The 24,180-nt window shown below is 29.7% G+C and overlaps 1 protein-coding gene across 1 annotated transcript in view; it reads right to left on the bottom strand.

Annotated features, from left to right (window-relative positions):
* Positions 1-8,704: 8,704 nt before the first annotated feature.
* Positions 8,705-24,180, bottom strand: part of LOC141451293 (uncharacterized) — a 35,493-nt gene continuing 20,017 nt past the window's right edge. Inside the window, exons 16-22 of the mRNA XM_074122565.1 lie at positions 23,562-23,739; positions 18,208-18,333; positions 16,412-16,523; positions 15,328-15,345; positions 14,852-15,076; positions 14,590-14,750; positions 8,705-13,517 (exon numbers count right to left, since the gene is read on the bottom strand). Of these exons, the coding sequence (XP_073978666.1) occupies positions 13,201-13,517; positions 14,590-14,750; positions 14,852-15,076; positions 15,328-15,345; positions 16,412-16,523; positions 18,208-18,333; positions 23,562-23,739 (1,137 nt within the window). The 3' untranslated portion in view covers positions 8,705-13,200. The remainder of the gene's footprint in view (positions 13,518-14,589; positions 14,751-14,851; positions 15,077-15,327; positions 15,346-16,411; positions 16,524-18,207; positions 18,334-23,561; positions 23,740-24,180) is intronic.

Here is a 24,180-nt window from a genome sequence, read left to right as displayed (position 1 = left end):
AATAAAAATGAGTCTCTAAAAAAAGAGCTCCTTTATGAAGAAGTATACGGATAAGAGAGCTCGTTAAAATAAACAAAAAATAAATAAATAAAATATAGGTAAATTGGATTAAGAAGAAACAATAACACTTAGCACGCGGCTAACTGCACTGAATTTTTAAAAGTAATAATTTTTTATTAGTCACTTATCAGCCAAATTTTCAATTTAAAATACACAAAGAAAAAACTATGCACAGTGCAATAGTGTTTTTTAAAATTAATTTAAGATAAATCAACCATCAATTTTGAAAACAAAAAATGCGAATAGAAAAATAAACCACACTGATGGCAAAAATTAGGTAGCATATTTTGTTGTACATTTTGTTCAAGATCTTTTTTAATAAGAGTGTTTTTAAAGAGAAAGACCTTTTGTTTTTGTATTAAAAATCTAAAGAAAAAAAAAAAGTAAAGTTAGTTTAATTAAATTATTCATAAGGTAATTGATTTGTGCCCATGAAACAACAGTTTATTTATGTAAAACTTAAGTATATGATTATATTGAGCACACGTCAAGCAAAATGAAAAGAAAACACATTTTAAAAAATAAATTGTGCATTAAGAACATATAAAAGGGAAAAAAATTAAACGAAGGCTGGCTTGGCTTTTGCCTGATTAATTAATTCAGAAATATAGGCAATAACATAAATAATTGGAAAATATGTTATACTTGGGGGGCAAAATAATAAACTTTAACAGTATTTTTATCTGACATTCTTTGAGGCTGCGAATCTGAGACATATGTCTTAGGCGTTCTTTGAACAGTAAAGATCCTCTTTAGCTCTTATGAAAATAAGACTGCAAACGTCAGCCTTTTGTAAATTGTTTCAATAAACGGAATAATTTTTCAAAATAAACGTATAATTTTGTACTAATCGAAGCTATTAATGAATTGACTGCTTACATTAAAAAGGGGGAAAAAAAAGTCTAGAAATGTTTTAGAACTTATAGTTTATCAATCCTATTCTTTCACGAAGAAAATATTCATCTTACACTTGAGTCTTGATCGCTACTTTCACATTCGTTGCATTTAGAAAATTCAGGAGAGACTATGGAAAGTGATGATCCGTCATAGCCAGATCGGGAGATATGGGAGAATTTATTTATGGATGAATTAAAATGCGTCAAAGAAATGGGAGTAGTTGGTCAATTATCGCGCCTCACTAATTATTCTTCCGTTACGTTCCATTAAAACGGATACCCAAGTAGTGAACCATGTTTCAAAAACAAGTGTTAAAACTTAAGGAAGTCAGAAAAGCATCAGAAATTATTATTTCCTATTATTTATTTTTATTAGTATTAATTGTAATATATACCGCTCAAAGAACGCTATAGAAATTATTTATATGCAGCCACCATAAATATAATTTATGGAAGAACAACATATGCTAATCAAACTAAATGAAAAAAATATTGTATGTTTGGAACTCAATTTCGTAATGTGCTTTGTAATTTACTTTTGCAGATTGTCACAAAGTTAAAATAACATAATAGCAATAATGAAATTGCTATACTAAATGTCAAACCTTAAGGTTAATTTTTTGAAGTACGCATTAAGAAAATAATAAATGAGAAAAGTTGACAAATTGAGATGAGTTTTCTTTATATTTATGAAAACGTTTCTTTCTAACTATTAACTGTGAACATTAAAGCAAGACCAATTAGAGGACGTCTTATGTCCCAGTAAATAAATTACAAATCAAATACTGAAAAAGTAAACAGAAAAATATTTATTACAATTTAGTAGCAAGATGAGTAGTTCTGGTTTCACATTCATTAAAGAAGAAGAAAAGAAAAGAGATTAGAATAAAACTGAGTGGCCTTACTAGATATCTATCCCCAATTAGACTCATGACCACTGGATTTTGTCAGATAATAAAAAATAAGGGCGCAGTGGTTAGCACAGCGGATTCCCATGCGGTAATCCACCTTTCTAACCTTGGATTTTTCTCTTCCAACACACTGTTAGATGATGGAAAGTGTTATCTGTAACGAGAGTATACCGGTAACGGACTGATAAAAGTGCTCCGGGCAATAATGACCTCAGATTGTGTCGAGGCTTAATTAACAGGAAAGAATAGGTAACTACCAATAAAAAGAACCAATAAACCTGGATCATGAAAGGCTGGGAAATGATATTTAATGGCTAATAACCTTTCTATCCTGAAAACCGTACAAATTTAGTACAATTTAAACCACTCTATAATAAAAGCGGCAAGTTACCTGATTTGCAAGCTGATTAGTACGTACTACACTAGCAACAATTCTGAATAGTTTATGTCGTCGCAAACCATCTTCACCATAAACTCAATTCTGACAAATAAGATTCATATGCGGCTAGTCCATTCATGACAAATTTTAAGCAGATAGTACTTCGAGTCTTAACAACTTAGAGAAACCATAAGTACTAACCTTTCTTTTAGTGATCTAACGAATTATGATGAAAGCACACATTTCTTTAATATGATCTAAGCTTTCTTGTTAAGACTCAAACAAAAGAAGATGTTCACTCGTATGATTTTTTTACGCCTAAAAAGGCACAAACAACTAGTACAATAATCACTGGTACTTTTAGTATAGTTGTTACAGGCAACAAGCATAATGATGATTATACAAAATGAAGGAGATAAAATTGATGAGAACACAATTAACTGTGGAATTACAGCACCATCAACTCTTTTTCTTTTCATTTTCATCATCACTAACTTTTTCTCATCATTGACAAGTCGGAGTGAAGTGATTACATCGAGAAGTTTTGAGGCTTTTTTTTTTTTTTAAGTTTGAAAGTTCTCCCTTTTCCTCAATTTGCAGTTTTGCATATGAAGTCAACTTTCTCTACATACTGGCCCCCCTTTTGTTGCAATACTACTTAAATGCCAGTCCAAAAGTTATTGTGCTTAGATGTTTATATAGGCACAATTACTACATCCGTATAGGCTTTAAATTTCTCATGGATTTGGTCCAAACAACTAGACAATGACTGACGCCTAAAATCGTTGAATGTCACAAAATGAAATGGATAATGTAGCAAACATCTCAGCTTTACATTCATGCATTTTCGTACCTAAATTATTCACATTTGATTTGTTTTGTTATTACCAAAATAATATTAAACAATGAGTTTAGTTATTTAAGTGATAAATTTAAAATAACATCTAAAAACCTTAACTTCTCTTCGAAATACTTTTTCTGCTTACTTTTTTCAGTAATTAACCGAATATTTTTAAATGAATTTCTGCAACAACATTAAACTGAAACAAACATTTATGCCATTGCCACCAACATATTGGTTATTAAATTTAAAACATATTTATTTGATTAATTTTATACTAAAAAAAAAAAAGAGTAGATATTCAAGCCAGCCTAATTAAGTAAGACTTTACATACCTGTAATACTGCACAACAATCGAAGCGTAGGCGCATCGCCGCTGTACTGGTTGATCATGCCTTTATTGGCAGCTTGCGGTACTGGAATTGTTAACGATATAGGTTTATGGAATTTTCTGCGCCTAGGTTCAACAGTGACTATTGGAGATACAGCTACACGATTGCCAAGCAATTTGGCTGTCAGTTCTGCAGGTATCGGTTGCGCCTAGTGAACATAATAGTTTATTGGAAATTAATTATAATGTTAGCAGTATGTTAAAAAAAAAAACGATATCTTTGAAGTATTTCTCCAACAAAAGTTGTTCACAATAATATCTTCATATTGGATTTGTATTATTTTGCAATTTCTTTCTATTGTTTTAGTTCATACCGCCGTTATTGTTTAGTGTACAATATAGTAAGAGAAATTAAATATCTTAGTATTTACTTCTTAAGGTGAATAAAACGACCTATTGACGCACGAGACAATTGTGTAGGTCTTTCATGGTATTTTCTTTCACCAACACTCGCACCTTTTTCAGACATCCTACTACGGTTCAAGGTACAATTAATATACATTACAGATCAATAAAGATTGATCTGTTACTAACAAGATTTATTTTTTTGGAACCAACCGTTACATTTACTTTCGAATCTAACCAGCTAAGTGATTTAGAATTTATTTAACTTCATTTACCCAACTAGCGTTACACATTGTTTCTGTTGTTAAAGACGTTCGAGTATTTTTCTATAATTTAACAACCAAACAAATATACAGAAATACCGCTGCATTTTGATCCCTATCAACTGTTTCTAAATTCCTCTAGAGCTATGTTCCATTGCTTTATATTAAAGGAGGAGCAGATTAAACTAGAATACTGTAGGCGATGGATATCCAACACTAATGTGTTCACGAAGGGTCACAGAAAAATAAAATGGTTCGAAGCCATTCATTCAAATGTTTGTAAAAAAAAAAAAGAAAGAAAAAAAAACAAGAATTTCGTGTTATCGGTCACTCTTTTTTGATTAATTAACTCCTATCTTTGCAAATGAATTTTTTTTTTGTTCTTGAACTGATTCCTCACAAAGTTGCTGTCGATCAGTACCTTATAAGATCCTCACAGCTCTTCTGTGTCAAAACTTTCTAAAACTCAAAATATATTAGGCAAAGATTCTGAACCTAATAATATCTTAGGGTTATAACTGTAATCTGATAATAGTTCAGCTTCTAATAATTTGTAAAATAAACGTAGAAATAACTTTTTTTGAAAGGTTTTATTACTAATTATTAAAAAACTTACCTGAAATTAGAAATCCTCATTATTTGAGAATATTCTTTAGCTCGTCATTCAATTGATTTGTACCACTCATCACCAATATTCCAACAGTTCCAAAATTATTATTTTAATTTTGTTTTTTGTTACCATTAACTACCTCCATTAATTACATAAAAAAACTTCTCCAATTCGTTGCTTGGTTTTGAGAATTTGAGGTTCAAAAATTGTGTGCTATATTTAAATTATAAAGAATTGTCAAACACGAATGTTCTGAGCTAATTTTTATTTTTCCAATCTCTTCCTTACTCTAGAATACTTATTCTTCTGTTTTACGAAATGCTTCAACTAGTGCAATTATTCATCATTAGAAAACTCACATTGCTTAGAAAGCACATAACAACAATTCAAACTAAAAATAGCAGACATTTCTTCTATTTCTTCAATCTTTAAAAAACTCTCCTACCTACTTTTAAGTTATTTCTACTCTGTAATAACTCTGAAAAGTTTGGTCTGAAGGTATAAACTTGATGATATTTGGGTAACTTCTTGGTTTTAAGGTAACTCTCTCTTGATTCTTCTTTGTCTTCCTTTTTTGAGAAATGGCATTCATAGGACATGTATAATCTTTCCATGTACACACTTGAGTTCATACTGCAAGCTAATGTGAAGTTTTATTAAGTTGTATTTTTTTTTTTAATTCAAAGGAGACCTTGTGATTATCAAATAAATAAAGAGAAATTTGTTTTCGTCATGTATGTTTCATTTACAATAATATCGTAAGTTTTTAGAACTAAATGTGTAACCACAGCCTCGCAACTAGAACCCACCCAGATTTTCAGCTTTTTCAGATAACTAGGAGAGAGTACTCAGAATATTTAACTGTCAAATTCTGCGGCAATGCACTGTATCTCAACACAACCCCACTGAATAGTCCCCGTAAAGATGCTACTTCTTAATTCACCGTATTCAATCTCGGTACTTCTTTGTTACCCTACATAACGTGGAGTAGAATAGTACTTGAGCAGTGTAAACTGAAATTTCGTAAGGTATTTCAATTTTCTCTTGAGAACAGCATTCTGAATGGAATTTCTAGCTGCTTTTAATACTTGCGCGGACCATTCTTAGCTGAGATAACAAAGAAATCTACATTATTTAGTAGGCGCCGAGCAGTTGGAAGCGAGGCCTGCAAAGATAAGAAGTATTGTCGTAATGATTCGATTCCCCGTCTAAGCCTTGGATTTTATTTAATGGTTAATTTGAGAATTTAATAGTAGAAAAACGATGCGACATGTTGACTTGACGACGAGCTCTCGCCCTAGAAGTTGACAAGAGAGATTCTAACTAGAGTATTGTTATTTTTCCCAACCATACCTTTTTTTTTCTCTTCTTTTTCATTTTTATTATTTTTAAACCTCTGAAGGTGGTGAAAGTAGTGAAGGTGATTCCAGGAAACTTACTCGCTTGAACGGTTCCCTTCGCTTTCGAAGATCAATTTATAAAAAGCCTCTTAAACTACTGAAAAAGGGCTAACTTTATGTATTTTGTTACAAAATATATTCCGCCTAAATCATTCTCTCATTTATTGGACTCCACACTTTTCCTTGTTGATTAGATAGATGAAATAAGAAGTGGTGGGTAAAGACACCTAAGCTCCACCTTGCCTTGTTGAGCAAGGTGTTGTGATTGGAAACTGTAGGGTTGCACAAGTCATCCCACCTGAAGTAGCTATAGGGTTAATGAACCTAGCAAGTAGGGCTAATGAACGTGGCAATCAATGCGAAAAAAAAAATCCTGAACACGGCATTTTAAAATAAAATCTACTTTTAAACCAAATTCGACCCACACATTCCTTTTTCTTTTCCCTTGCCTTTACCCCCGCAAGGGTCGTATCATTGCTTTCTAATCAGTAATCCTATAAATAAATATCGGTCGACAGTCTCCGGGACTACGTTCATAAATAGTGCAAACGTGCCTATGAAGTACAGTTATTCAAAACTTGTATTTCTTTTCTTTAAAGAAGTTTGATCAGTAGATCAGCGCAGGTCTACTATTCCAGATTAAGTTTGGTTTTTTGATCTGATTGCTGCTAACAAAAATACAAGAGAATTAGAAGAGAATTGCGAGAACCAAGGTTTGATAACAAAAAAAAGAGTATAAAATTAATTAGTTCGATATTTCACGTCAGATGTTTTTTTAAATGTTAGATAATTATCATGCTAATTCTGTAAAAATTATTGAGACTGAATTCTAATCATGCATTCCAACTTAACAGTACGTTCGTTGCATTATCTCGTTGTAATGATATTTTTGACCTTTTCTTTTATTATTATTTTAAATTTAACTTGTGAGTGAGTCAATCAATTAGTTGTTATCTATCAGCTGCTTCAATCAACATTATGTGCTTATTTTACGTTGCTAATTTTTATTTTGTGTATTCTTAGTGAACTGTTCTAATAAATAAAAAATTAAACGAGGTTAAGGAACAAATAGATGAAGTATTTAAAATAAAAAAATATGTGGAATGAAAGGGAAAATTGTTAGCATGAAAAAGCAGAGCTCGAAAATAACATAAAAGTAATAATTCAAGCAAAATAGGTGATATTAAAAAATTAAAAGATAATAATTATAAAGAATAAATAAAGAAATTCCAAAAAAATAAATAAAAAGCGTAAAGGACATTGCAACATCAAAAGCAAAAATAATTGAGCAGTAATTCATGCCCAATAAATATTAGTTTTTATTTCTATATTTACAAATATGTCCTTTATTTCGTTTTTAAAGTGCTAAAACTGTTTTATTAATCTGTACTGCATTTGATGGTTATAGTAAAGATTAAATATTATTAATTGAATATTAACTAATTATTTTCGAACTGTGCTCTTTTAATTTTCTTTCTTCCTCTAAATATTATTTAAGCGGTATTAACCATCACAAGGTGCCACTTTGAAACTTAGGATAGTTTTTTAATGGCATTATGATGGATCACACCTCTTAGGAATTGTTTCAACTGTGCAGTCATATTTTAAAAATTCTTAAAATAAGAAAGCGCAGCATTTATGATTTCAAGAGATATTTTTGTTTTGTTTTTTCAATGCAGTATACAAACTTTGCACCAGTTTTGCTATTGAAACTAAATTTATTGGGCACATATATTAATAGTTTACAAGTTTAAAAATAAAACAAACAAAAAATTCATTAACAGTGCGACATTTAACTAGTGAGTGATAAATTACATTCATTTCTAGATAGATGCTTTACCTTATCAAAAAACTTCATTGTTTTTCTTTAGCAAATTGCATAATAATGTCTTTAGAATCAACATTTCATTTTAAATTTACCAAAATCCATTAAATACGATTACTAATATGTTAGATACAATAACACTTTATGAACTTCTAGGTCATTACATTATTAAACAAGGGATTGATTGATTTATTGGTTAACATAAAAAAAACAATGTTGGTTACAAAAAAAAATTATGACATACTTAGCTTTAATCAATGAAGAACATGAGTTCATTCATTTTATAGAAAATTACTTAATTTTTTATTATAGTTCATTTTATATTTCTAAATGAGAATTAAGACCTTTATCATCAACTATGGTGACTAAAAATCAAATGAAAATGTATTTTGAGATATCGCTTTGGCCTAGCTTCCTTTATTTTCCAAATTTAAAATGTCAATAAAATAGTTGGCAGCAGGATTTCAATGTTTTCTTAATCTCACATTGAATATCTTTCAAAAACGAAGCGAAGAAATAGGTAATGTGTAAATAAATAATTGTAAAAATAGGTGATTTACTGCACTACGGAAAACTTTAAACTGTTTCAATCAAACAAAAAAAATAATAATAATTAAAGTTTAAAAACTAACATTATCTAGCCTAAATTTCCAAATTATTTTTGTTTTAAATTATGCTTTTTTTTTTCAAACGATAAGGCTTTATCTTATAATTTCAGCCATACACAGAAGAAAACTGTATTACATTTTGCTAAATTTACAGTTATTTGTAAAAAGGTGCAGGAATCAATTTGGTGTGCAGAAGGCATCTAGGCTTTGCAAAATCGTCAGGCATTAGGAGAGAACACAATTTAAACACTGTCTACATAAATATACAAACTCTGAATAAATATATTGAGTAAAATATAATTACTGAGCAAATACTAAAATCAAAGCACGGTAATGAAATATTCGATTCTGACTGTTTAAATCTATCCCGCAGGATAGTTGTATAAGGGTTTTTATACATTATTTTAAATGAGATTATGTAATATATACAATAAGCATAAAAATTTCCACGGTGAGCTCTGTATAAGGTATTGTGAAATAGGAATGTAACAAACTATAATAGAGCGCAAAAGTAAATACATCCAACATAATAAATGAATATTTGGACAGCAGTGAGAAATTCTGTTTAAAAATTAACGTAATATATTTGATAGAGAGAAAGACTATTATCTATAGCGGCCCAAAATTTGATATTTTACTCTACAATTAACTAGGTACATCTGAACGAAGATAGATCTTTCGAAATAAAGTCGAAAAATAAGTAAGTAAATTGCATGACCGGTGATTACAAACTAGAGTCAAACAAAAAAGTCATTAGAAGTAAACAGTCCTCTTTACAGGCCTACGTAATAAGCAGTATTACAGCTAGGAAGCTTGAAATATGGAACTAAAGGTGGTATCTGAACTTAAGCTTCCTTTCAGATACCCCAGTTGTGAAAAGAATATTTAATCTTAAACGGTGGACATGTGAGACTGTTTTTGTCCAATATTCCAGATGAACTGTTCCATGTCCTTTTTCCTTCAATTTTAAAAATGGACGAAAGCTAATTATCCAGAAATTTTAAATAAATACTGCTTTAAATATCTGAACATCTGATTATAGATCAACAACAAAATATCATTTATTACGTTGCAGAACAATTCAAACTAAAATATTTTTAAAAAAATCAAAAAGCTATTAATTTCAAACAGAATTTGGCAAAACATTATCAAGTCTTCAACCTTATGCTGATTGTATTTACTATAAGAATAGAGTACGCATTATTTTTGTCACATTTTGATGCATCCCGACTTCACATCAACAAACACAGAAATCTTCTTCTTAATCCTTCTGTTTAAATTCATATTTAACGTTTAAGATTACTTATTTTAATTTAATTTTTTCAAACTAATACTAATACTAAATTCAGTACATTCTTGGCAAATATTAAAAACAAAGACACTATTTAAATCGAAGTAGTTATTTTCAGGTAATGTAAATTGCTTAATTGCAAAATGGTATGCTAAATCTCTGATATTATTCACATGTAGAAAAAGATTAATTGTAAATCATTCAATGGAATTCCTCAACTTTGTATGGGATGACACTTTTTAAGGCACAATTTTTTACCTTTTCAATACAAACTGACAATTATTTTCAAGCTTAATCGACTATATTTTAAGGGGAAAAAATGAATAAAATTCTCTGGAGAACTCAAGTCCAGAAATGGCCTAATGAAAAAGAGTGAAACCGGAACAAGTATAATCCAAGACTTAATATTTTTTATGTTTAAAAAACGTTTTCACACAAAATTGGTCTACATTCAAAAATTAAAAAATAAATAAATAAAAATAAATTATACATTTTTCAGGTATAAGGCTCTTCAGTTAACTGATTTTGGTAAATCCTTATTTTGGTTAATGGGATAACACTTCTCTAATCAACCAAAGAAGTGAAGAAGGTTGGTTCTCTTGAACACACTTAGCAACGTTAATGCAATGCCACGAGTGTTGATACTTTTTCCGGCAATTTTGTGTAAATTAAACGAATGTCTTGGTACCATGATAATTGCACGAATGCGATTGTCTAATGAACACAACAACAACAAAAAAGGCATTTTAATCGTCTTTTACAAGTATTTTTATTTTAGTTTGATCCTTCCCGAAATTTATCTAAAATTCTTTTTATTTTTTGAAAAAGCAAATTGCTATCAAATGTATACATTTACCTCTTGTAAATTTCTTAGACTTCTAAAAGTTCGAATGCCAACCAAGTTTATTCTGCCTTCTTATAATTTATCCTGCTTTAAAGGTTTTAAGATTTACATATCTTGAAATGGGAATAGTTTGTATTTCCATCAAGTAAAATTGTACAATCAGGCGCTGTTATAGTACAATATCAATAACAAAATCTATTAACTATTGCATATTTATCTATAATATTTTAAAGAAGCTATTGTTCAGTTGAGCAAACAGTAATTTTACAAGTATGAGTAAAAACAACAACAAACAATAACATTGTGATGTGTAAAAGTGACATTATACAATGATGAAATAATTGCCTTAAATAAAATAAAACACCCTATGAAATCTAGAGCTAAATCGCTAAATCTATTTTTAAATATGCACACTATCGCTTTGAAATTTTTCTGTAAATGGTTAGCTTTTTTTTTATCAGAAAGCTCTAAGATAGATGCATGAAAATCTAAAATTGAGGACTCATATTAGTTTCAACGTATCTGATGAATGAAGTATAAATGAAGAGGTATTTAATTTTTCAATACAAAGCTTCTTCAATCCGAGAGCTGGCCAACTATTTTATTGTAAATACGAGTAACATCATTTGGAAGTTAAAAAGTAAAATAAAATAAATAAAACTTCGAATAATCTAAAGAATGTACGGGTCTAATTAAATGAACTATAATAAAAATTCTTATTTGAACTGAATTAATAGAAAATTGTAATACCATGATGTTTTTATAAAGAGAATTACTATTTATCTTAAGATTCTTAAAAGAAATTCTCGTTGTTTTTGTATAATTATTTACAATTAATTACAACAAAATGGCAGTTAATTATGGCACATTATATATGTAAATATGTATTTATAGATATGAAAAAATCTAGTTTAGATCATCAAATTTTAAGTAGTAGTCAACACCAGTGGTTCAACAATTGAGAAATTTAAAAATTAGTATATATTACAAAAAAAAAAAACAAAAAACTAAAAGCTAATACAATAAATTTTAGTCGCTCATTCAATGAATCAAATTTATTTAGGTTTTGTTAATGGTAGCATGCTCTGAGGGTAAAAAAAAAATCTAATCTACTTAAAAACTGAATTAGGAAGATAAAATACTTGATGAGTGAAATTTAAAATACAGATGATATGTGACTTACGATTTTCTGGTGAGTAAAGAATTTAGTTAACAATCTTTCATTAACAAAAAGAAATATTAACAATAACCTTCATAAGAAAACAAGCTGGATTATGTTTTTATGAAGTATTTCAACCACAATTGCCTTACTTCTTGACGTTTAATTTTTACAATTTTTTTGATCTGATCACAAACAATCGAAAGCTGGTTTTTTTTTCAGACATGCACTAAACATTTAAAAAAAATTATACCGAATTATCATTGGCAAAACCTCAATTCAATGAAATTTCTCATTTCAAATTCAAGTTATGTTACTAACGGTTTGTTTCAAGAAATTTTTAAATAAATCTAATCTTTCAGGATTTAATCGAACGTGCTTTGAAACATTTTTTAATTTCCTAATTCCAGATAAACTTAAAAACAGTATTGTGCCGACCAATTAACATTTAAGAGCAACTAACTATCCAATTTTTGTGGTTTATTGACCGATTGTCCGTTGAGGAAAAAAAAGCATTTAATGAATCAGAAACTACACATCTCTACGAACAAAATTTCGCTAGATTTGACTGTTCTTTTATTGGTACTGATAGCGAACAGAATGCAGGCAATGAAAAATTAATTATATTTTTCAAAATTTAGACAAATCATAAGTCAAATATTATCTGTGCAAAGAGTTTTCAAATATAATAATTAGCTAAATAAAAAAAAAGCATGCACTACTCATGCAATGCTCGTTTACTCTTTAACAAAAAATATTTATGTTAATATTTCAATGAAAACGGTCTTTTTCGAGACCTAGTTTTAACAGATATTTCGTACTTTACCAGCAAAGGCAATAAGAGCAGTTTATTTTTACTTTTGAAATTGCCAAAGCAATTTTTATTTCCCAAGAATTCAGTATTTACTTTTTCTAATTTTAAAAATAAAATTTTAAATTCAACTAATTAACTCACTCACACTCAAATATAAATAATTAAATTACTAATTGATAAAGAAGGCCAAGAGAGAGAAATAGAAAGATAATTGTGAACACCATAACACGTAAAATCCATTTAAAATTAAAAATCTACACACAATTTCATTTTTTTAATTTTCTCTAATTTTACTTTTGTGGGAGAAATACTAATTTTAAATCTACCGATTTAGTTTTACTTTTTTTTGATATTATCACATAAAAAAAATAAAATAAAAAGTAATCAAAATGACTAGATAATCACAATTAGATTTTTTTAAAAATATTACTGGACTAGGTGAGAAATTTGTTATATTCTTTCCTTTTTTGATTAATTTCCCTGTTCTCTAAACAAATTTTTTTTTTGTACTCACTTCTATATAATGCCAATAAAAGCAAAAATGTTCACAAGAAACAAACATCTCACCAAATTAATGAAAAACGTTTTTTCTTTGGTATGTGGTTTACTGTTATCTTTTTAAGTGATGCCACATGAGCATTTTTCCTCGGTTTGAAGAGGTTAACGTTTACCTGCAGTCCAACTTTGATCTTCTTGGTTAGAGCTCCATGCGGGAATACAGCCTGTACTTGTGGTACAACTGTCGATGATACCATACCGCCTTCCGGGCCGATAGCATGCACCTCTTGACGTACCCTTGACACAACAGCAATATATTGTGGGAATTCGGTGGTCACTATACGTGTTGTACGTCCACCATCTTCTGTTAGGCCGCTCAATTCTGTTTTAACAATAATAAAAATAAAGTTAAATAGATTCTTATACTTACAGATATTTGCATACATATGTAATCAGTCTACCTAAATTTCTTTTTTTTCAGCGCTTAAGTGGCAGAGCGGTTATAAGAGCGGATTACAAAGCTGAGTATATTTGGGTGATTCGATTCTCAATTTTGGCCTTTAATTGTCTTTAATGGAATAATACAAAAACTAATAAAGTATGTTATTTAACCTCCTTCTTCCACGATACTTGATCGGTAGTTGGATGTCAAGCAAGCCTGACAAAACTTTACTTACTTTATACAGTAATTATCTCTTACTATACAAGGGAAAAAGTGTTTTGATTATATCAGATGTTCTAGATTGTTTTGGAATTTTATGGTCTGGATGGAGCTAAAATCTTTTTTAAACACCCTTAATTTAACTTGCTGCAATTAACATTTATAAATGATGAATCTTCTAAATTAATGAGTTAGAAGGAGGATACAATAAATTCTTGAGCAGTTACAAAAAATCATATGACTGTACACCTGTAGATGAAGTCTGCCGTGCTACGTTAATATAAAATAATTAGATTTTCTAAAAACCAACAACAACCTAAAAATTACCTCTTCTGACAAAATGAGAAATAGATTCATGAGTGCAATTATCATTTTAAGTCAAAAGGAATCGGTGCAGTTCTTTCACTTATCAAATGTTAACATTAAGAAGCATTGATGCTGAAATTCTTAGTTTGACAAAAATCAGAACTGAATAGTTAAATCGGAATGCTAAATGATAGTATAAATAATAAATTATGAAACATTATTCTAAAAAATGAACTACTTAAATATTCATTTCATTTCATTTTTCTCGAAACGAAAAGCTTGTCTCACTTCAGCCTGTAAGTTCAACAAGAATTCAACAGAATGATCATAAGGTATAAGCCCTGGTCACTTTGTAAGCATTGCAGTACTTTCACTAGAAATTTTTTTTTTTTTAAATTTGGCGATTTAGTTTCTTCTTCCTCAATATTTAGATTGTTAACAAAATTTATACTAATAGTTCGCTTAATGGATTCTAAATTTTACATACCTTCTTTCTCAAAACTATGGCTAAGAACATCATGTACAGCTTCTTCAGATGCTTCAAATGTATGCTCCCTCCACGATTCACCATTGTCTGATCGTAAGATTACAATCTCTCTTTCTTTACCACGTAGAGAACCAAAGTGAGGAACTTCAATCATGACAGGTCTGCTCAAAAAAAAATAATAATAAAATTAAATAAATTTATTTAATTAAGTATTTTAAAATAAAGATTTTCAAATTTTTTTGTAGTAAATTTCGTTACATACCCAAGAAATTTCGCTCCAACTGGACCCAATTCAAGGATTCTCGACGCTAATGCTTCACCTTCCATTAATGGGGGCGGATGAGGTAATTTATCTCGTTTCAAATAACGACAAGTGACTCTTAACGGCATTGGAGCTCTTCTAGGCGGGACGATTACCCGTACACCAGAATGTCTGCATCCTCGCATTGCACCTCCTCGAGCGTCTACCAAGAAGCTTACTAGAAAACTGGAACAAGAATTTCATATTATTGAGAAGATTTTAGATAAAACCGTCAATTCTCAAAAAATTAAACAATTACAAGAAAACAATAGTGATTATGACAGTGTTCCTGAAATGAAACATTAATCGTCTTATTCCAAAATACTTTAATCAAAAATTTTTATTTTTCGTACACATAGTCAAGTATACAATTAGTTCTAAAAGAATAACGCAGTGGGTTTTTAATTATGACTGATAAAAAGCATATTTTTACTCACTTTCTCCATTGTAATTTCCTACGGATTTGCAAGCACAAAAGAATAATAGATTATTAGCGTTCATAAAGAAAACTATAAGTATAAATACAAATAATGTAATGAATAAAGATGTATATATTAGAGAGAAGGTTTAAGGGTAAGGCTTGGTGTTGTGGTTATTTGCGCAGACTAGTAAGTAGGGGATTCCCACATCGAGTAGTCACTTATTTGATGGAAAAATATAATAGTACCCGCTGTCCATGCACCTAATTTGGTACAGAATGCAAAATACCGCCTGTAAGTAACAGACGATTAAGTTACTATATTACTTTTACTATATCAAAGAGGGCTGAGTTCTTAATGGTACCTTACTTGAATTCTCAAAAGGGATTAACCAGAGATTTCCTTTTAATGCTTTAAAGATACTTGAATATTAGTAAGTAATAAGTTAGACAGAAATGCCAACATTGCCATAAAAGCTTTCTTCTTATCAAAAGGAATAAGTTTTGCAACTGATCAAGCTCTACAATTACCTACCCTTAAAAGTATAACAAAAAAGTGTTTAATTTGCCTTTTAACACTTGTTTTTGTTTTGTTTTTTAATTAAGGCACATCATCATCTAAGTAATTTACGCCAGGCGCTTTTTCAATGAACTTCTGGCCTCCAGTCAGACTGTTATTAACAGTCATCACCGGATAGTGAGGTAAAAGTGGCTAATGAAAATCATAAAATCTGAGAGAAGCTGAATACAAGATCTTTGTGCTCTGAGTCCACTGCACTAATCAAAAGAGCCAACTAATCTCTTCCGTAACTCAGCAATCAAATAATGTTAAAAATAATTGCTGCTTGAGTTGGAGGTAACTGATTCTAACTAGTTCATAAATTCATTAAGCAAGGATTAATCTCGAATTTTATTAATTACACAACTTCTAAGGGCTCTGATTTTCCCCAAACCCTTTGAAGAAAATAGGATTCCCATCTTCATTACAGTTTATTTCAAATTTTAGAGGGGCTACTTACAAATCAAAAAGGACACACAATTTTCCAGCTTTTCTTATAACTAATGTTTAAAATGAATTAATAGCTTTTAGAAAAAATAGCTACCCAATATGAAGAGGATGCTTGGTAATATCAACATTATCAGTAGCAGTGAATTGGCTGTAACTTTCTTTGATGTGCTGGGGGCTGATAGTATCATCGATAGCTGTTGGAGGTCCTTCAACAAACAAAAAATAATATAAATGGTATGCAATATATTCTTAAAAGTTTTGATTTCTATTTTTTGTAACTAAAAGTACGTAAGTACTAAAAATTCATATTATGAGCAAAATGATTTATTTAATACAAAATACAATAACGGTGTTCTAACTGAATGCATGCTGTTCCAATTATAAATGTTACTATTTTAACATTCTTTAAAATATAAGAATAACAAATTTTATTGTGTTTAACAAATAGCATCATATCTTCGATGTATAGTTGAAGGCAGACCCATTTTGTAAACTTCTGGAATTCAAAGCTCAGTTATCATTTTGAATTAAGTTAAGTAAAATGTTTCCTTTAAGGAGCTACTCAGTTATTTAAGGGTGATTAGTAATTGAATTAGCTCTAAAATCAAATTTCTCATGACGCTGTAGTTATAGAAATTCCAAATCACATTTCTAGAAAAAATACAACAAAATTTACAAAAACTCCTCTCCAATCTAACTTGCAAATATTATTTAATTTTTTCTCTGAACGAGCACAAGTACAAACTCTTTCTTTACTTTTTCAAAAAAAAAAGAGACCATCTAAAAAAACTCTCTTCCATAAATGTGTAAGGTATAAGTTTTAGAAACTAGAGCATAAGACCACAATGAAAGCTGTCGCAAACTGTAACATAAGCTGCTGATTAACATTTTATAATATTATCAATGAAAATTAATCAAAGATGAAATAGATTAAAAAATTACTACAAAAGAAATCTAGAACTTATTTGTTAGGTTAAAGAATAATTTTAAAAAACTTATCTGAAACAGAGTTGAAATTAAAGTGAAGGCTCAACGACCGCCCTTGGATTAAATTTAATAACAACATTCACAAATTTTTATTTAACTTATAGTCAATTTTAACAAAAAAACAAATTAAATCAACCAGTTACTATTTTTTAGAAAGAAAAAATATCTTCCATGAGAACGAAAACAGCTGTTGAACAAAACACTTTTTAAGGACAGCTACATACATGAATTTAAATGTCTAACTAACTGCGCTGAATTTGAACTAAATATGCTTACTGAGGATTTTAAATGCCAGCCCATTTAGTTCTTTTAGAACAAAAATAATCTACTTGTTGAAAAAAAAAAAAAAAAAAAATACATAAGATACAAATCAAATTGCATCATTTCTCCCAAACTGGGATCCTTTTTTTTAAATGGCAACTTTTGGGTGATGGATATTTAAGAAGCTATCTGCCTTAAATTTCGTTAAGAATGCAGGCGATGACATAGATGAAGAACGATAAGTCCTTTAAAAAATGGCCCTAGCAAAGTAACATTGCTGAGGTTTGGTTGGAAACCTAGAACAGGCTTTTATGGCATAGAATTTGATTGGGTAATTTGGGAGCGGCTCATGTTAGAACGCTTGGCATTCCATGTACTAGCAGATGATGAAAAGTAGAATTTAGTTGCAAATAATTTAGAGCTTTTAACTCTCAATGTCTCTTTTAAAAAATGCGCTTTGATTTAAGTTTCACTTTATTTATTCATTCATTTAATTTATTTTATTTTTTTAACCGTTTATTTAGCTACAAGCGTGAAGGATAATATAGAATGATCCATTTGCACACTTGGAATGGAGAAGTTAATTATGAAAATAACTCCAGAGAATTGAATGAATGATTATCTACACACATAAAAACTCACCCATATTGTCTCTATTATCCCGTTCATCTCTGGTAACATCAATTGGTAGGGAATCATCACCTAATCCTTTCATTTCGTCCACTGTTAAATAATGATATGGTTGTTCGCTAAGCATAGTGTCTTCCCCTGCAAACATTATATTTTTTGATCAATGATTTTTCATTTCTACAGATTAATATGATTATTTTTCTGAACATTTTAACAAAAAAATAATAAATAAATAAAACTTCTAAAATGTTTAACTCATGCTCACTCTTAAGAAATTTGTCAATGCACATAATTTAATAGTTTTCTTAAAGTAAGAACCGCTATTATTTTAATACATGTAAGCGATATTAAATATATGTATTAATTATATCAATCTCATTCTTTACTGAGCATTAATTTATTTTTAAAACATTCTTATTTGTTTTTCTTTTTTTTTTTATAAGAGACTCGTTTGAGATTTCCAGAGCATTTACCAAACGATGGAATGCATATAATTAATGCTACATTATTATAAATGTTAAATGGAAAAAAGAAAGGAAAAAAAAAGCATCTAAACAGTAAATGATAAGCGGTAACTTGAAAAGAAAGAGTATAAATGAGACATGACAAAAACAGTCCGAACCATAATAAGGGTAGAAACTAGAGAATTCAGAGTTTAAAACTTAAAGTGACATAAATCTAATAAACATTTTGTTTTTAAACGTGCTTCCATCTTTAAATTGCGATCATTTGCTCAAACAAGGCATTTTATGGTATAATCACATCGTCATCAATCACATGCACATTTCATCAGAGTTCAGATTACCGAAGGAATATTATACATATTTTTTTCTAGAAAAGGCAACTAGGCTTGAACATTCGCATTTAAAAAAGTGCCGAAAACATTCAGGAGTTGGTTTCTGATAACGAAACTTTCGTAATTTTGGTGGGAAATTTAACCGGTACTTAGTGTATTAGAGGAACCTATACAAAATGACAGCTTTATGTATATTTCTTTTCCGATGAACAGAGATATCTTTTACAGACAAGCGTGTGACGAAGTAAAGCGCGAAAAGCGGAAAAAATAAAAGAAACTACATTAAGCAATTTTTATATTAAAAGAAATCAAAGTAACTGATGTTCCGATGCTATTCGTCTGATAACATGTTACTCAAATTCTTAAATTTTAATCGTAATGGAAAAATACAAATATTATTAAAGAAGAAAATACAAGGTTTTCATATGTAAGATCATGTTTGAACTGAGATAAAATGTGTAGTGATTTGACAGAAGTAAAAAATCCAATTAATATTACCCTCATGATGAAAGATGCGGTGAAGAAAGTTTGACTGCTCTATTTTATGATTCAAAATTGAAAAATCTGTTTTTTAAAAAAAAGTTTTACTATTTTGAGCAAATCTATAATTTGTTGATTTCTTAGTTTGGCGATTGATTTAATTTAATTTTTTTTTCCAGATAACAGCTTAATTAACAACTTGATTAACAAATATTTAAAACAAATAAAAGTAAACTTTTTTTTCTTTGCAGAACCTGAATTCCAGATGAATTATAATTACGTAGACTCTACTAGTTACTTGTGGAAGTTTTCACAAAGATAATTCCGCCCCAGAAGAATTAAACTAAGAACAGTTTTACTAAATTTCATAAAATCAACTTCAGTATGTGATTGACAGAGTTGTAGGAAAACTTTTCTGTATGGGTAATTAATCAATCGACAAATCATCCGATGTTGGATCAGAGCCACCTCTTGACGACTAGTGCAGCCTACGCAATTCTATTTTGGCATGAATTGAGATTCTGCTTGCGCCATGTTCATTAAATTAAAACATGTATTTTGTAGCATGGAAAATTACTACATTACAATAGATATTCTCAGGTTCGTATAAGGTGACAATACATTTTAAAGGATGTTGGTGAATTAACATATTAAATTAAACTTTATGAACAAATATTAATGTGGAGTACATAAAGGTTAAATAAGTTAAATCAAATGAATTTATTATCGTTATTATTCCAAAAAAAACAAACGTGATAGTCAATTGTAAAAGAAGTATGTTAAAAACTGTGCACTTACGAGTGAACTTACGAGTGAACATGGAGTCAGCTTGGAAGTACGGTAGATAGACGTGCGGTTGGGCAGGTGTAAAGCCATACTCAAGCCCCAGGACATCGCCTATGACAATCACACACAAGCAAAGTGCGCAGCTGTTAAGTGCCAAAGCACACCACAACACGTGTTTTATATTTTTGTTTACTTTGTTAATTTAGGAATAAGTGCTCTCCAGTAAACCTTCTGGAGTTGGTTAGTACTTTTTTCATTAATTTATTGCTTACAGATACATAACTTAAACAGTGTATAGGTACTACACTCACGCATATTTTGCGTACTGCACGAATAATAGTATTTTTTATATAATAATTATACCTACAGTAACGAAAGACTTCAGGGAATGATTGGCAGAAATGCATCTAACTGATTGCTTATTTAATTCAAATTTTATAAGCTACCGTATGATTAAGCTTCCACAACCCTGGGTAAACTTTGAAATATTTCTCAAACTGAGAACTACGACTTCTGGCACGGCGGGCCTACTTTGCATTTATTATTTTAATTAATCTTCCAGAACTAATAGATAAAGTACATCAAGATGAAAAGTGGAGTTGAATACCGAAATAAATGAATGTAATTAGTTCCTAACCGCCGTATTCGTCAGTCCTTACCTGATAAGAAGGAGAGGGCAAGCCTCTTTCGAAAGAATAAAAAGGAAAAAATGGATGCAATGCTACTATCTTCGGCACTAATGTAAATAAGAAAAAGAAAGAAAAAGTTAAAGTGAAACTATTTAAGTGCTGTCAAACGTTGTAAAATTTTGACTTTTTTTTGTGAAGTCCTATTTAAAATGAAATATAATAATACAAACTTCAAAAAAATAATACAATAATTACCTAAAAAACAAACAAACATTAAATTGAATTATCCATACACTTCCAAACAAAATGTTTGGGTTTTTATACACAGAAAGACCAGGGTGTAAAATAGGAATCATTTTACCCGGTGAACGAAGGTGATACATAGAATAAGTACAAAACGTTAAGGGAACAGGATGAATTAACACATAAACAGAGAGAGAACAAATGAATAGAAACATTATTCTTTCCTAACTGTTTCCGCCAATTCAAATGTTTTATTAGAAAAATTTTGTATCCGCAACTAGGAACCTGTAAATTAACTTCACTTCAATTAATTAAAGGAAACATGTAAATCTCATTCGAAGTTTTAGGTCTATCAAAATGTGGTAATAAGAACTAATAAAACAAAATATATTTCGTATGGATAATTTAATAATCAGTGAAGAAGTCAATTCCAGGTTTAAATTTTATTGTTTTGTAACAAGCTTTCGACCTGGGGGCTAGGTTATTTTTTAGACTGTGAATCATATTCGTCAAATTATACTTGATACATATTTTTGAAGAAATATGTTTCACTGCCTGTCCTACTCTTTATATCAAAAGCTTTGCCAAAATAAATAATGACTGATGAAGTTGGCAACGATTTCTCTCCCTTTTTAATAAAATATTCCAAAGTTTTAATTTGATTCCACTTAAACTTAATTCAACTTGGATATTGGAGAATCAAAGTTTAAGGAAAGACGGTTGGCCATTATCATGTGGTATTGAAAAAGTGTGGGTATACTTTTGCAAACATAGTATTATGTTCAAGTGAACCTTTTTGCGTGACAAAGCATCAATTGGACTTGACTCCTTTCGGAGAACACGATCTCATTAAGCAGCTAGGCACAGTTTTCCCAAGGAAGACATTAGTGAATTATCTTTTATCTTTTGTGAGGAGTTCCGTTTTTATGGTGAAATGATAGAAAATAAGGTGTTTAGTTATGGGTGCCCTTAGACCATCTCTGGTTTTGAGCAAAACAATTTCAATGTTCATCATTCCATCGACGAGGTCTTAAGGCCATTTTTGAAACCACTGAAGTAAGAATGGCTGGTGCTTTCTTTCAATAAAACAGTGATGGAACTCACGTTGCAAGAATTTAAGAGCTAATTGTCTGACTTGGCTAACTCGTTCAATTAGAGAATGTATTGTTAACCATGGTGAGGTAACGCCTTATTACGTTTCTTATTTAATCCTTGTTATTTCTCCCCAATTACCCCTACTTTTCTACTAAGTTAAATATAACAAAAATGAGAAAGTTTTAAGCCTATAACTTTACTCCTTTTGGATAGCACAATTTTTTTTTTAGCACGTGGGCTACTTTTAAATCATAAGGTTTTGGTTTAGAACTTGCGGCGACAATTTTTAATAATCATAATCTTATAAACCATTTATACGACGTTTAATTCTAATTCTTCCTATACACTGTAATGAGTTTTAATGTACCTTTAAAATATAGTAATAAATATAGTAGTAATATTAGTAATCTAATAATACTGGAGTGCAAGTGCCTCCTACTTTTAAATAAAGCAGAGCAAGCATTAGGCATTGACATTGTGAAAATTTCGAAGAAATACACAGGAAATGATAACATAATTTTTTAAAAAAAGTTAACTAAAAAGATCTAAAGATTTATTTAGAAATTTATGCCATCAAAAAAAGAATCTACTGAAATTTCACAAACAAAACTGGGTCATCACCAATATGCAAGCTCTTACTTCTTTTTTTAAAATTTGGCATGCAATCCTTAGAAATTGTATCTTATAAAATGTATGTAGTACAATTTCTGTATCCCATAAAACTGTTTTGTATTCAAATTCAAATGATGCGTGCTTTTTGAATTCTTTAAAAGTGTATATTTTTGAAATAGTAAAATTTAAACAAATCTAGTAATGAATGGGTAAATACATCAATTAATTTTTGAATCTTAAAGTTACAGTTGACTTTTCTCTTCGTTTTTTTTTAACTAACGCTGATTTCATAATATTTATTTCCTTCAATTACTGATGCCATTATCTTCATTTATTCTAAAAATGTGGCTAAGAAATGCATATTACAATTTTACAACTAGAAAGTAGTGGCTCCTCATTTTAAGTAATATTTATTTGTTCCTCGAGTTAGTGAAAATAGGTTAATTGTTTAATCAAAGCCACACAACAAACTTTGTTAGTTTTATAAGAAAATTCATGCCAATTTAAATCACTTTCACCAATTTAATCTGATAATTAAATTCCATAAAATATAAGATCGAAAGGAGTTAAAAGAATAGAAAAAAAACAATTACTATTCAGAGAACCACAAAACACGAAAGGTAAAACATTACTATAATAGTAAAACAGAAAAAATCCAACATTCACATAAATGCTTGAAGAAACAAGAAAAATATTATAAAGATAGATTTGTTTTTCAAAAATACCTCCTTCATCTTCGGAATCAGACATGAAAGTTTCTTGCATAGTTTCTGGAGCGACGACTTTGTACTTTTCATCAGCAGAAGAAATTGGTGAAATGGGGGTGTCCGTTACACCTTTCAATGTTTCAACCACGCTAATATAACCCAATTTTTGGGCTATAGAAAGCGCCGTCTGCCCTTGCTGAAACAATATATGGACAAATATAGTGAAAGCAATTACACTTTTTAGTATTTAACAATTTTTGTTTTGTTTTTTACAGCTAGATGGTGGGGCACCCAATTTTTACAGATAGTAAAAAATAATTTATATGAGATTATTTCTTTTAAAATTAAGATAAAGATCTTGACAAAGTTTTAATTTTAGACTACTAGGAGGATGAAAACCTAAGCGTAGACTGTTGGGTTCGGACCAATTTCTGAACACAAGGTTTCTTCTTACATAAGTGCTCCAGAAGGGTTTTAGAGGTTGAATCTCCACCCCAGAAAAATACAAATAAAAAATTTCCAATTTGCTCAACAAAAAAATTACTAACGTAGGCTATGTAGTCAAAACATATTTATATACTTTACTTAGGATATTCTATCTCTAATACGAGATTAAATGGCTTAACTCGCCTACATC

The sequence above is a fragment of the Rhodnius prolixus genome, unplaced genomic scaffold (genome assembly GCF_049639745.1).
Source record: "Rhodnius prolixus isolate KJV_2025 unplaced genomic scaffold, Rpr scaffold_8, whole genome shotgun sequence".
NCBI classification, from domain to species: Eukaryota; Metazoa; Arthropoda; class Insecta; order Hemiptera; family Reduviidae; genus Rhodnius; species Rhodnius prolixus.
The sequence above is the reverse complement of the archived record's forward strand: the minus strand, read 5'-3'. Positions and strand labels throughout refer to the sequence as shown.